The 12,364-nt window shown below is 42.9% G+C and overlaps 1 protein-coding gene across 7 annotated transcripts in view; it reads right to left on the reverse strand.

Moving 5' to 3' along the window:
• Liprin-alpha (PTPRF interacting protein alpha) overlaps positions 1-12,364 on the reverse strand; it is a 395,115-nt gene that overhangs the window by 43,947 nt on the left and 338,804 nt on the right. For all 7 annotated transcript variants that reach the window (XM_076192875.1, XM_076192874.1, XM_076192877.1 and 4 more), the window contains 3 exons: positions 8,514-8,736; positions 1,396-1,607; positions 34-220 (listed from right to left, as the gene is read on the reverse strand). In XM_076192875.1, coding sequence (XP_076048990.1) covers positions 34-220; positions 1,396-1,607; positions 8,514-8,736 — 622 coding nt within the window. The remainder of the gene's footprint in view (positions 1-33; positions 221-1,395; positions 1,608-8,513; positions 8,737-12,364) is intronic.

A 12,364-nucleotide genomic window follows, 5' to 3' on the forward strand; every position in this document is an offset into this window, starting at 1 on the left:
GCTGCACACACAAACTATGGAAAGGGAGATTACCGTGTGGTACTTCTGCAGGTAGTCACGCTGAGGCGAGTGGTGAGACTTTGGTGTGGAGCGACCCGAGATGGGTGATGAAGGCCTTTCTAGCGAGCGGCCACGCAGCATCATATGCTCCATGCTGCCTACGCGAGACTCCAGCTCCTCCGCCCGGGCCTCCGTCGTCTGTTTTTCCTCCTGAATCAACCTGGTGGGTGATATTCAGTTAGCTAAAACTCTTGCAAAATCTCAGTTTTGCCTTCAGGTCTTTCCTATACCAGGTGACCTGTGTATTTGGTGTTGTGGCTGATAGAAGACTGCAGATAGTTCTTTCTATAATGAATCTCTGAAATAAGGAACCTCAAAACTGGAAATAAATGCTGTAAAATCTAGAAAATTCTGGATCCAGAAGTACTTTCAAATGTTTTGGTATAATTCTTAAAAAAAATCATTCTAGGTACCAGAACTTCCTATATCATATTCAGCCAAGGGCATATCTTCTTTAACTGAGGTTTTGATCACTCCACACCTGTTTCATCTGAAAGAAATATGTCTGGAGCTTACTAAAACAATATGTACAAAGTGTGCCATGGCATCAAAACAGTTAATATACCTGAAACAAATAAAAAATTCCAGACATCTGAAAGTTGTGGTCAAGTATCTGTTATTGGTATATACTGATAGTACTACTGTAGGAGAAGAGAAGACAGAAGATGGGGTGAGTGGAGAATGGTTATATATGGATGATGCTGTGATGCATGGACGGAAGTGGGTATGGGATAAGGAAAGTTAGGGAGTGGTTATGTGTGCATGATATTTTGACACAACCCAGAGGGATTCTGTCTTCTCTTTTTTTGCATGAGGGGACAGTGGGGGGGAGGTCGCTGATTAAATGAAGCAGCCTTGCTGTGGATGTGCTGTGTTTTGCTGCATTGCTTCTGACCCAGGGCAATGGGAAAGATGCAAGGATGACCCATCATCCAGGAGGAGGCATGAAAAGAGAGGGGGAAGGGAGGAGTGGTAAATGGGAGTGGAGTTATGCCTTTTGAGTTTGGCTACCTCCCTTGTAAAAGGGGAAAAAAAACCATGGTATGCATATATGTGTTACTGCATGAGCTGCTTCATTTAATCAGCAACCCCATCTTTCCGTCCCTTCATGCAATTCAACTACTACTACTATTAATAATGATGATGATTATATGAATAATAATAATGTTAATAATAACAATAATTATATTATTGATAAAAATAATATTATTTATAGTTATCATTATCATCATTCTGTTACACAAAAAAATAATTTCAAAGTTCCAACAAACAGACAGATAGAGCTGCAAAAATTGTCCATACAAATCTGCCAGGAGCAAAATCACACACACACACCTGATCTCATTGTTGATGGCATCAAGCTGGTCCTGGAGCATGAGGGCCAGCGTCTGTGCGTCAGTGTGATGCGAAGGTGACAGCATGTCCATGTGTGAGAAGATGGACTCAGCATCATCACCCTCGCCATCAGACATGTCGGCGGTGTCCCCGAAGGGTGGAAGGTGTGGGGTTGGCGGTCCCCCACTCTGCTCCCACGTGCTGCTCCCCGTCTGTGAGAGAAATGAATGAATAAGTCAAAAAATATTCACAAATGCACTTCTGTTATGAGCATGTGTATTTATCTAATTGTATATTCAGGAAAAGGAGCAATGCTCGTTGGGTCCCATCTCCTATTCTCTATTTATCCTACCTAGCCTCAAATTCATGTATGGTTCCAACTTAATCTATATCCTTGATTTCCAATTATCATATTTAGACTTGAATTCATGTATTGTTTGGGCTTGAGCTATATCACTTCCTTAGCTATTCCAGGTCTTTATATTTCTTCACATCCTTTAGACATGTAGTCTCTTAATTTGGTCCATGACCTCTTAAAGCCCTCCCATCTTTAATCAGATCTCTTCTGTCAATGCAATTATCCCCTTTAGTGACCTGAATACTGTAATAATATCCCCTCTTTCTCTTCAATTTTTCAAAGTTGGCAGACTCAGTGCTTTTAATCTTTCTTCATATGCTTTATCTGCCAGGCTAAGGACCAGGTTTCTTGCTGCCCTTTGTATTCTCATAATCTTGCTTAAATCCTTCAGTCTGTGTGTGGACCCCATATTACTGACACATGGGTTCACTTCCCAAGGAGTAGATTGAGGATGATCTTTTGCCACTACTTTTTATCAACACTCACAAATCTTTCTCCTCTTTTGCTTTTGTAATGGGTTCACTTTCCAAGGAGTAGTATAAAGATGGTCTTTTGCCACTACTGCCCATTTCCATTACTTTGCATTTGTTGGTATTAAACTTCATTTCCCATTCTTGGCTCCATGCAAAAATAGTGTCTTTTTGCAATAGTCTTTTGCACATCTTTTTGCAATAGTCTATCATCATCCTCATTTTTCACCCTTCTCATGATTTTTGCATCATCTGCAAACATGTTGGCTTAGCTTGTTCCTTCCATCATGTCAATGACATAGACAAGAAACATGAGTGTGTGTGTATGTCTCTCTCTCTCGGGGCCAGATGGAATACCAAGTTGGATATTGAAAGAGCATTGAAAACCAATGATAAAAAAATTCTGATCACAGAAAAGAAAAAATAAGAACTAGAAATATATATATATATATATATATATTACTGAGCAAGCAAGTTTGCTTAAAAGATGTTAGGAAGCACAGATTATCATGTAACTGTGTGGGTCTATGGAATAATTTGGATTACAATATAATCCAAGCCAATATAAATGAATTTATATACTACAACTTGATAGATATAACTAAACACACACACACATAAATTTGTGTCAAGGTATATTAGAAAATTAGAGAATAGGAGATGGGACCCAACAAGCATTGCTTCTCTCCAGTTTACTATACTCCATTCCAATAAGAAATTACACTCGATTTCTGCTGTGCAATTCGGTACAGTTAGTAGTCCTGTAGACTCCTGGTCCACACAGGCACCAGCGGCTTCGGGTGATTTCGCCCCAAGGTGATTTCGGCCCGGTGATTTCGGGTTCTGGGCCGAAATCGCCGGTGATATATTATTCTTTTAATAATATATTTTCTTTCAATAATAAATAAATAATAATAGCAGTCCTCCAAATGTTGCTATCATTATTTATCAATGAGAGAAAATATATTATTAAATGAATTAAAAAAAATACTTATATATCATTTCAAGTGACAATATTTTCTGCACATACTGTGTGAAAATGAAATGAAATTTATGAAACAAATTATCTAAATTGAAATTATACAACTTTCATGTGTGGACTAAGGTAAATGGTGTTACTGTTACACAAAAAGTTGCCTAACATTGATAACATATTATAACAAGGAGTCTAGGGTTGGGTTGTTCAAAAACTAATTCTGGTGTTAGTTTATCTTTATGTTAAATGTCATGGTAACGCTCTGCGTTACTATGATGTTTAATGTCAAGATAGATTTACCGCCAAGATAGTGAAAAAAAAAAAAAAATTGAACAACCCAGCCCAGAAGTTCAACATCATTAGTGAGCATGCAGGAGGGGAGCGCATCGGATGTAGGATGTTTCGGCCACAGACGTTTCGGCCAGAACTCTGCAGGGTCGGACGTTTCGGCCAGTCCTCCAAATGTTGCTGTTATTATTTACTCATTATTGAAAGAAAATATATCATTAAAAGAATTTTAAAAAATACTCATTATTTTAAGTAACAATATTTTTGCACATACTGTGTGAAAACGAAATGAAATTTATGAAACAAATGATCTAAATTTAAATTATACAGTGCACCAAGCCTTCAAGCTTAAAAGGTTATTTTCGCTGGGCCGAAATCATCGGCGATTTCGGCCCAGAAATACCCTGGGCCGAAATCACCTTGGGCCAAAATCACCTGATCCCGGCACCAGCGACATGCAAATTCCTCACCTCCTTTAGAAAATATTGTATTTCTCCATTTCGTTCCAAAGATAGGATATTTTGGTTTCAGTAATTAGAGCAGTCATTCTACAACTAAAACAATTTTTTCAAAATTTGATAGGGTAAGAAACTAAGTAATTATGTAGAGTTGAAGTCAAGGAAAATAAATTATCGGTTTATACACATCTTTACATTTGTTCTATGTTTACAACAATTATGAGAAAAAAGTGTAGAATAAAACATGTGTTCTCCTACATAAACAACTAAACACGATGGCGCATTTCAGATTTCACGTAGAAAGCCGTAAGAATCGAAAATTGAGGATTTTTTTTTTTAATATTTTGCGTCATGACGCTCGTGGCGCAATAGAGTGAGGGAGTGAGGGAGGGAAGGATGGTAAAGTTACTTGGTGGTTTAAAAAACATTTTTCTTTATGTTAGTGTGAATCATATAATCTACGATCATACTATTCCATTCTATGTACTCTACTTATATCTCTATTTTTCTTACCTTTTTGAGTACACTCAATTTAACCTACTTACCGTCTCCACAGATTACTGATAAATTAAATTCACATTACATAAAAATAGTCTCGGGTAAGAATGATAGAAAACGAATACTTTCTCATAATAATTTAAATAAGTTGGAAGGAGGAGGAGGAGGAGGAGGAGGAGGAGTAGAAGGAGGAGAAGAGGAGGAGGAGTAGAAGGAGGAGAAGAGGAGGAGGAGGAAGAGGAGGAGGAGGAGGGAAGTAGCCGGCAACTATCCCTCCCTCCTTCGCGCCACGAGCATGACGCAAAATATTTATAAAAATCCATAATTTTAATTTCTTACGACTTTCTACATGAAATCTGAATGCACCATCGTGTTCTGGCGTTGTTTATGTAGGAGAACACATGTTTTATTCTACCCTTGTTATCATAACTGCCGTAAACATCGATTATAAGATGTGTATAAACCGATAATTTATTTTCCTTGACTTCAACTCCACACAATTACTTAGTTTCTTACCCTATCGAGTTTTGAAAATGTTGTTTTAGTTGTAGAATGACTGCTCTTTCTAATAACTGAAACCAAAATCTCCTATCCTAGGAATAAAATGGAGAAATATAATATTTTCTGAAGGAGGTGAGGAATTTGCATGTTGCTGGTGCCTGTGTGGACCAGGAGTCTACAGGACTACCAACTGTACCGAGCTGCACAGCAGAAATAGTGTAATTTCTTATTGGAATGAAATATACAATTAGACAATGAAAATGAGACTAGATCCTCCAATGTTACGTGAAGCGTGGTCGGGACGTACTAGTACAGTCCTTTTGAACCATCACCATGTAGCATATATACACATACATACTTCTCTATAGGGAATCGAAATTTTGAAACCCCATTTTCCGAATGGAATGTTCTGTAATCTACATAACGTTGGTTACCAAAAACGCTTCCTAGTATTTGTGGTATATTTTCGAAAGGCTGTTGCGTTCCTAACATTAAAGATTTCTGAATTTCAAATTCTAAATGGAAAACATTATCATGTGTTCAGCGAGAGAGCGAGCGCGCACGCTGCGTGCAAAATCCTGATATGTGATTCACGTGTGGTTCTACTCTAGACGTACTTACAGGCGAAAAAAAAGTAAGATTAAGTGCCTACACCGTCAACATAAAAATCCATTAAACATTTTTAGCCACACAATAGATCTAATCATGCAGTTCGTCGACACTGTACTGCAATAGTTGCGCATAAATTTAGTGTTCCACGCGCCAGAAACGCGATGTACTGAAACAAATGCGCGCTGATCCTAATCTGATAGCTTTTGAACATATGTGCGAGCGATGTACATTCTCTATATTTTTTACATTTTGATCTGTATGTAGGATGTGTGTTTGCTTTACACATTAATCACTCTAAAATGAATAATGAATCAAAATAATAATAGAGTACATTAACTGTAAACATTGTTTTTGCTATAAGCGAATCAGTCTGTACATAGACCTTTGAGCCAAATTTCGAAGGAATTAAAAAAAAGACACTGATGAACAGGTACAAACACATTCTAAAACGCACATGCTAAATCGTACGTTAGTAATTACGACGCAGAACCTAGCTTTGGCTTCAACACTGCTACACTCATAATAAAGTTTCCTGAATTAATAATATTATCTAATTGTACTCCAATCACTGACATTTTCCATTCAACATTTTCCCGAAATCTATAGATACAAATTTTTACAAACTTCGCCGACGAAAACGGCGACGACGACGACGATTGTACTTCCGAACTTTCCACTGGCAGCAACCCACACAAACACACAAGTCCGTGGGGAGCGACACAACGTCTATAACCCTGATATAAGGAACATAGCGCTGGCGTAGCGATAGCGAAGGCCACAGAGGCACTTTTCCCGTCAAGATCCAAACTGGGAGTCCGCCGCGGCTTTTTTCGTGTCGTCTCGAATGAGATTTTCCAAAGTCACGCGCATTCTTCTCCCCGTATTGCATTCACAGCTGCCCGTCCACTCCATCAACCCCTCCTACTCCCTTCCCTACACACATCCAACCCTCCCTACTACAAAGATCAACCCTCCAGAACTTAATAACTCATCTACAGATGAAGGCGGGTCAATGTTTGATGAGGGTAAGGGAGTAAAGGAGCGAGAGGCAGGATGAATGGAAGACCCGACCGCTTGCTAAGGAGGACCCTTGGACTTTTCAACTTGTGCCTGCGGGAGGTGGCTGGATCCCGCCGCCCTACAAGCAAGCCCCCATCCCACACCAACCCCGCGACCTTGAGCGCGCACACAACTCCTTCATTACAGTGACCCACTTTATCGTTTTGTTAAGGCTGGCGCCAGGCGATTTTATTCGGTTACGACTTGACCGAATCAATAGTCCCTTTAACCGTTAAGGGAAGGACCCGAAAAGTAAGTCGTATCGACCTTTCCTCGCAACCTGAATTTTACCGCCAGGGACCGCGACCCCTCCATCCCAGTTTCCAACCGACCACTCCCCCAACCAAAAAAAGAATTCAGGTAATCATGCGTGTTTCTTGGGTGCCGTACAGTCGAGCTGCGCCCTCTCTCTCGACATTTAGAAAAATAACGTGTCCACGAGGAAAATGGTGTCACTGTGTGTTTGTGTGTATACATATACATATGTATACAAACACACACACGCATATATATTTATATATATATATATATATATATATATATATATATATATATATATACATGTATCATATTATATATGTATACATATTATATATAAATGTATATTATATGTATATATAAATGTTTATTATATAATGTATATATAAGTAACAAAATGGAGATTCTCTTGTATACAAGTAATTAAAGACGACAGCATTCTGACAGCTGATAATCTTTTTTTTTTATATTCTCCAGCTTTCTGGCTACGAATGAGCAAAGGCTATTTCACCAAAATCATCCATATATAATTTCTACAACGTCTCGTCTTCATAGAGACATTATCAGGAATAACATTTTGTGTTTTCCAGGCTATGCCATTCCTGATGATGTCCCTTTGAAGTTGGAGAATACGAGAAAGATTACCAACTGTAAGAATGCTGTTTTTATGTCTACTTTATATATATATATATATATGTGTGTGTGTGTGTGTGTGTGTGTGTGTGTGTGTGTGTGTGTGTGTGTGTGTGTGTGTGTGTGTGTGTGTGTGTGTGTGTGTGTGTGTGTGTGTGTGTGTGTGTGTGTGTGTGTAAAACTGAGTGAAAATGAAGATTATCTACACAAATGTTTACATCAACGCGCCCATGTCGCGAATTTCTTGTTACGCGTTTCATGCTGGAGACGAAGAGCCCAATGAGTGTGTGTGTGTGTTTTACCACCACGGTCTTGGATCACGTGTTGGACTCGTGATCGACAGCTAGTTCCCTACCGGAGGAGAGCCCAGTCTTTATATTGCCCGATCTATGGGTAATGCTGCGAGCGTGCGTGCGTGTGTGTATTTACCTAGTTGTATTTTACGGGAAGGGGAGCTATGCTCGTGGTGTCCCGTTAATGTGTGTGTGTGTGTGTGTGTGTGTGTGTGTGTGTGTGTGTGTGTGTGTGTGTGTGTGTGTGTGTGTGTGTGTGTGTGTGTGTGTGTGTGTGTGTGTGTGTGTGTGTGTGTGTGTGTGTGTGTGTGTGTGTGTGTGTGTGTGTGTGTGTGTGTGTGTGTGTGTGTGTGTGTGTGTGTGTGTGTGTGTGTGTGTGTGTGTGTGTGTGTGTGTGTGTGCCATCACCTTCCTCCATGATGAAATTGCCTCATCGATGACGTCACTGTGAGGTCATCGATGACGCTATCGGCAAAATTAGGTCACAGGCACTATATTCCCCCGTTCGTGAGAAATAGGACAGAATAGAATATGACGTCACACTGGAGAGAGAGAGAGAGAGAGAGAGAGAGAGAGAGAGAGAGAGAGAGAGAGAGAGAGAGAGAGAGAGAGAGAGAGAGAGAGAGAGATATACCACACAAGACACTTAAGTCTTCGGAAGTGACCCGAAGAAGCAAGATGGCGACCAAGTGTCGTGGGGCCCAAGGTCCTCACCTGAGAGTTCTCTTCGTCGAGTGCGGGGACACGGGTCTGGTTGGTCCTCCTCGGCAGCGACCTCGAGTCGAAGCTGGAGTGTGAGGTGCTCCGGACGAAGTCTCCTCCTGTACCTGCTCCTCCCGCCCCTGCTCCTCCGGCTCCGGCGCCAGTGCCGGTTCCACTACCGCCCCCTCCTCCTCCTCCTCCCCCTCCTCCTCCTCCGGCCGTGGGAGAGAGGGACCTACGAGGAAGAAAGATCGGCGGTCACAACGAGGTTGGAAAAAAATATATCTGACGAAGGGTAAAAAACGGGGGTCAACAATTATCTTAAAATCAAGGTCACACGAGATCGACGCTGAACTTAAGTTTCGGACCTGGGTCATCCTTGTACAGGGTTCTACTCTATCCATGGCATTTCCACGAAGTGTTCGAATCGAACTCCAAATGTACGAAGTCTGTGCACATTGGGTGAAAATGTTCCCAAGAATCGCCAAAAGAGAGGAGAAGACTGGGAAAAGGAAACACACAAGAACCTGAGAACGAAAAGGCCAGGAAAAGAAAACGGTGCAATGACAAAGGAAAAGGAAGGAGGAGACAAGAGGAACGGGAGAGGTACAAAGAGAAGAGTTGGGATGTAAGGAGAGGACAAAAGTGGAGGAAGAAAAGGATGAAAAGAGGATAAAGATGAGGTGGTAGTTCATAAGGAGAGTAAAGGGGGAAGGGGAGGAGGACGACGAGGAAGAAGAGAGTAGAGGGGGTAGGAAAAGGAGAAGAAAGAGAGTCGAGGGGGAGGAAGAGAAGGAAGAGTAAGAGAGTCGAGAGGGAGGAAGAGGATGAGGAAGGATGAGGTGGAAAATAGAAATGGGAAGGAGGAGGAGAGGAGGAGAGTGAGAGGGGAAATGGAGGAGTGGAGGAGTGGGAGAGGGGAAATGGAGGAGAGTGGAAGTGGAGTAGTAAGAGGAGAGTTGAAGGAATGGAAGAGGGGAAGAGAAGAGGGAATGGAAGAGGGGAAGAGATGAGGGCATGGGAGATGAGGAGAGCAGAGGTGATGGAAGAATAGGAAAGTACAGGAGAAGGAAGGCAGTGGAGAAGAAGGGGAGTGGAAGGAGAAGAGGGGATGGGGAGGGGGCGACGACGGAAGTGGAGAGGAAGGGGAGTGGAAAGAGAGAAGGGGAGGGGAAGAAAGGGGAAGGAGAGGATAATAACGTCCCAGAGTATAGAGAGGCAAAAAGGAGAGAAGAGGAAGGAGAGAGGAGGGACAAGGGAAGAGGAACGTGGGGAGAGGAAAGAGGAACGAAGGAGGAGGGAGGAGGGAGGAGGGAAGAGGGAAGAGGGAAGAGGAAGGAGGGAAGAGGGAGGAGGAACGAGGAAGGAGGAAACAGGGATAAGGGTGTAGGAAGGAGGGTGAAGGGAGGAAAGAGGAGGGGAGGAAAGAGGAGGGGAGGAAAGAGGTGGGGAGGAAAGAGGAGGGAAGGAGAGAGGGGGGTAGGAGGGAGGAGGGAAGAGGGACGAGGGGAGGAGGGAAGAGGGACGAGGGGAGGAGGGAGGTGAGAGGAGGGAGGAGGGACGAGGGGAGGAGGGAGGTGAGAGGAGGGAGGAGGGACGAGGGGAGGAGGGACGAGGGGAGGAGGGACGAGGGGAGGAGGGAGGAGGGAGGAGGGAGGAGAGAGGAGGGAGGAGGGAGGAAGAAGAGGGGAAGAGTGAGGAAGGAGAGGGGGAAGAGGAAGGATGAAGGAAGAGAAAAGGGAAGTAAATTAGGTATACACACACACACACACATACACACACAAACACACACACACACACACACACACACACACACACACACACACACACACACACACGCACACACACACGCACGCACGCACACACACACACAGATAAACACACGCACACCAAAGGCCATTTCCCCCATGTAAGCACCTCATGGATGAAATGTCGTCCCCGTGCCCAGAAGAGGAGTCGGTTTACATTCACCATTTTTAATGATATGGCAACCCCCCTCCCCGCACAATCATCCACCCAAAAAATTCATGGATCAGACGAGAGGAGCATCTGAAAGGCCGTGTCATCCATTCATTACAATCCTTTGCCCTTTCAATTATGTTTTCATCAGACGTTCCTTGTGCACCCAAGCCCCCCCCCACCCCACCTTCATCCCTCTCCACTTCTTACCCTAACGCAAACTCTGCATTCACGTAAAAAAAAAAATGTCCATTGCCATCAGCAGCCTTGCCCCCACCCGTCCCATATATGTACAACACATTCTACAATACCTTCCTGTCAACCCTACCACATGCCTTCTATCAGAGAGAGAGAGAGAGAGAGAGAGAGAGAGAGAGAGAGAGAGAGAGAGAGAGAGAGAGAGAGAGAGAGAGAGAGAGAGAGAGAGAGAGAGAGAGAGAGAGAGAGAGAGAGAGAGAGAGAGAGAGAGAGAGAGAGAGAGAGAGAGAGAGAGAGAGAGAGATAGAGGAGGGGGAAGAGAAAGAGGGATCTGAGAGAGATCAAAGAGAGTGAGAGAGAGAAAGAGAGAGAGAGAGAGAGAGAGAGAGAGAGAGAGAGAGAGAGAGAGGAGAGAGAGAGAGGAGAGAAAGAGAAACATCTGAGAGAGAGATAAAGAGTGTGTGTGTGAGAGAGAGAGAGAGAGAGAGAGAGAGAGAGAGAGAGAGAGAGAGAGAGAGAGAGAGAGAGAGAGAGAGAGAGAGAGAGAGAGAGAGAAAGAATCAGAGAAAGAAAATCAGAGAGAGAGAGGAGAGAAAGAGAGAGAGAGAGAGAGAGAGAGAGAGAGAGAGAGAGAGAGAGAGAGAGAGAGAGAGAATTGTCAAAAATTTCTCAGATATCTGCCTCACTACAACAATTTTATCAATGGATCCTCTTCCTTTTGTAAACCCACACTGTTCTTCCCCAGTTACCTTATGTGCTCTTAAAGAAATGCCAATAATACCAAGAAAAGTGGGAGGGATCAGAGCATCAGTTACATCCAATGCTACAGTACATATTTTCAACAGAAATCATCTCCACCTTGACTGAATTGTGGGCTAACCCAATAGCTGCTGTCAGTTGTCCAAGAGCAAAGAGTCTCCTGCAAAAGAGACCTGGGGCAGCGGATTGATTGATTGATCACCACCAATCAGAAAACTAAAAGTGAAGCTTTAAAGGGAGCAGAGCTTCATGCTAAACAGAAACTGATCAGGAAGAAGGAACAATACAATTAAAAGGGTGCAAGAATCATGATAAAATTCATCTACACTGCATTCATACAAACATATACCAAAGGCTCTTTCCCCCTTACAAGGGAGGTAGCCAAATAACAAAGGCATAAAAACCAGTCCCGCCCATTCCATCCCTATCACACTCCACTCCCCTCCACCCTCTTCCCTCCCTCTTATTTTGGCTCCTCCTGGATGACGGGTCAGCCCTGCATCTCGCTCACTGCCCTGAGTCAGAAGCAGTGTTGCAAGACACAGCACATCTGCTACCACTCTCTCCCCTTGTACATCTCATCACCTTACTTTTACCCACATTTATCTACAACTTCTTTCTTTCACACACCTTCCCAAACTCTATCACCAAGTTTCTCAATCCCTCCTTTAATTCTGCCACAAGTAGTGTCATCAGCAAACAACAACTGGCTTCTCTCCCACTTTTCTCCATTTTCTTTAACCATCTCCAATCCACGACTCATTACCCTTGCCTTTACCTCTCACACCACCTCATCCATGTATAACTTGAACAGACAAGGTTGTTGTTGTCGTTCCCTAGACTGTCTGTCCGAGCAGTCCCGACAGACAAGGAGACAACACATCCCTGATGAAGTCCCACTTTTACCTCAAACCATTCATTCTCTCCATTTCTGATTCTAACACAAG

The sequence above is a fragment of the Oratosquilla oratoria genome, chromosome 11, assembly GCF_046742065.1.
Source record: "Oratosquilla oratoria isolate Oo_2021 chromosome 11, ASM4674206v1, whole genome shotgun sequence".
NCBI classification, from domain to species: domain Eukaryota; kingdom Metazoa; phylum Arthropoda; class Malacostraca; order Stomatopoda; family Squillidae; genus Oratosquilla; species Oratosquilla oratoria.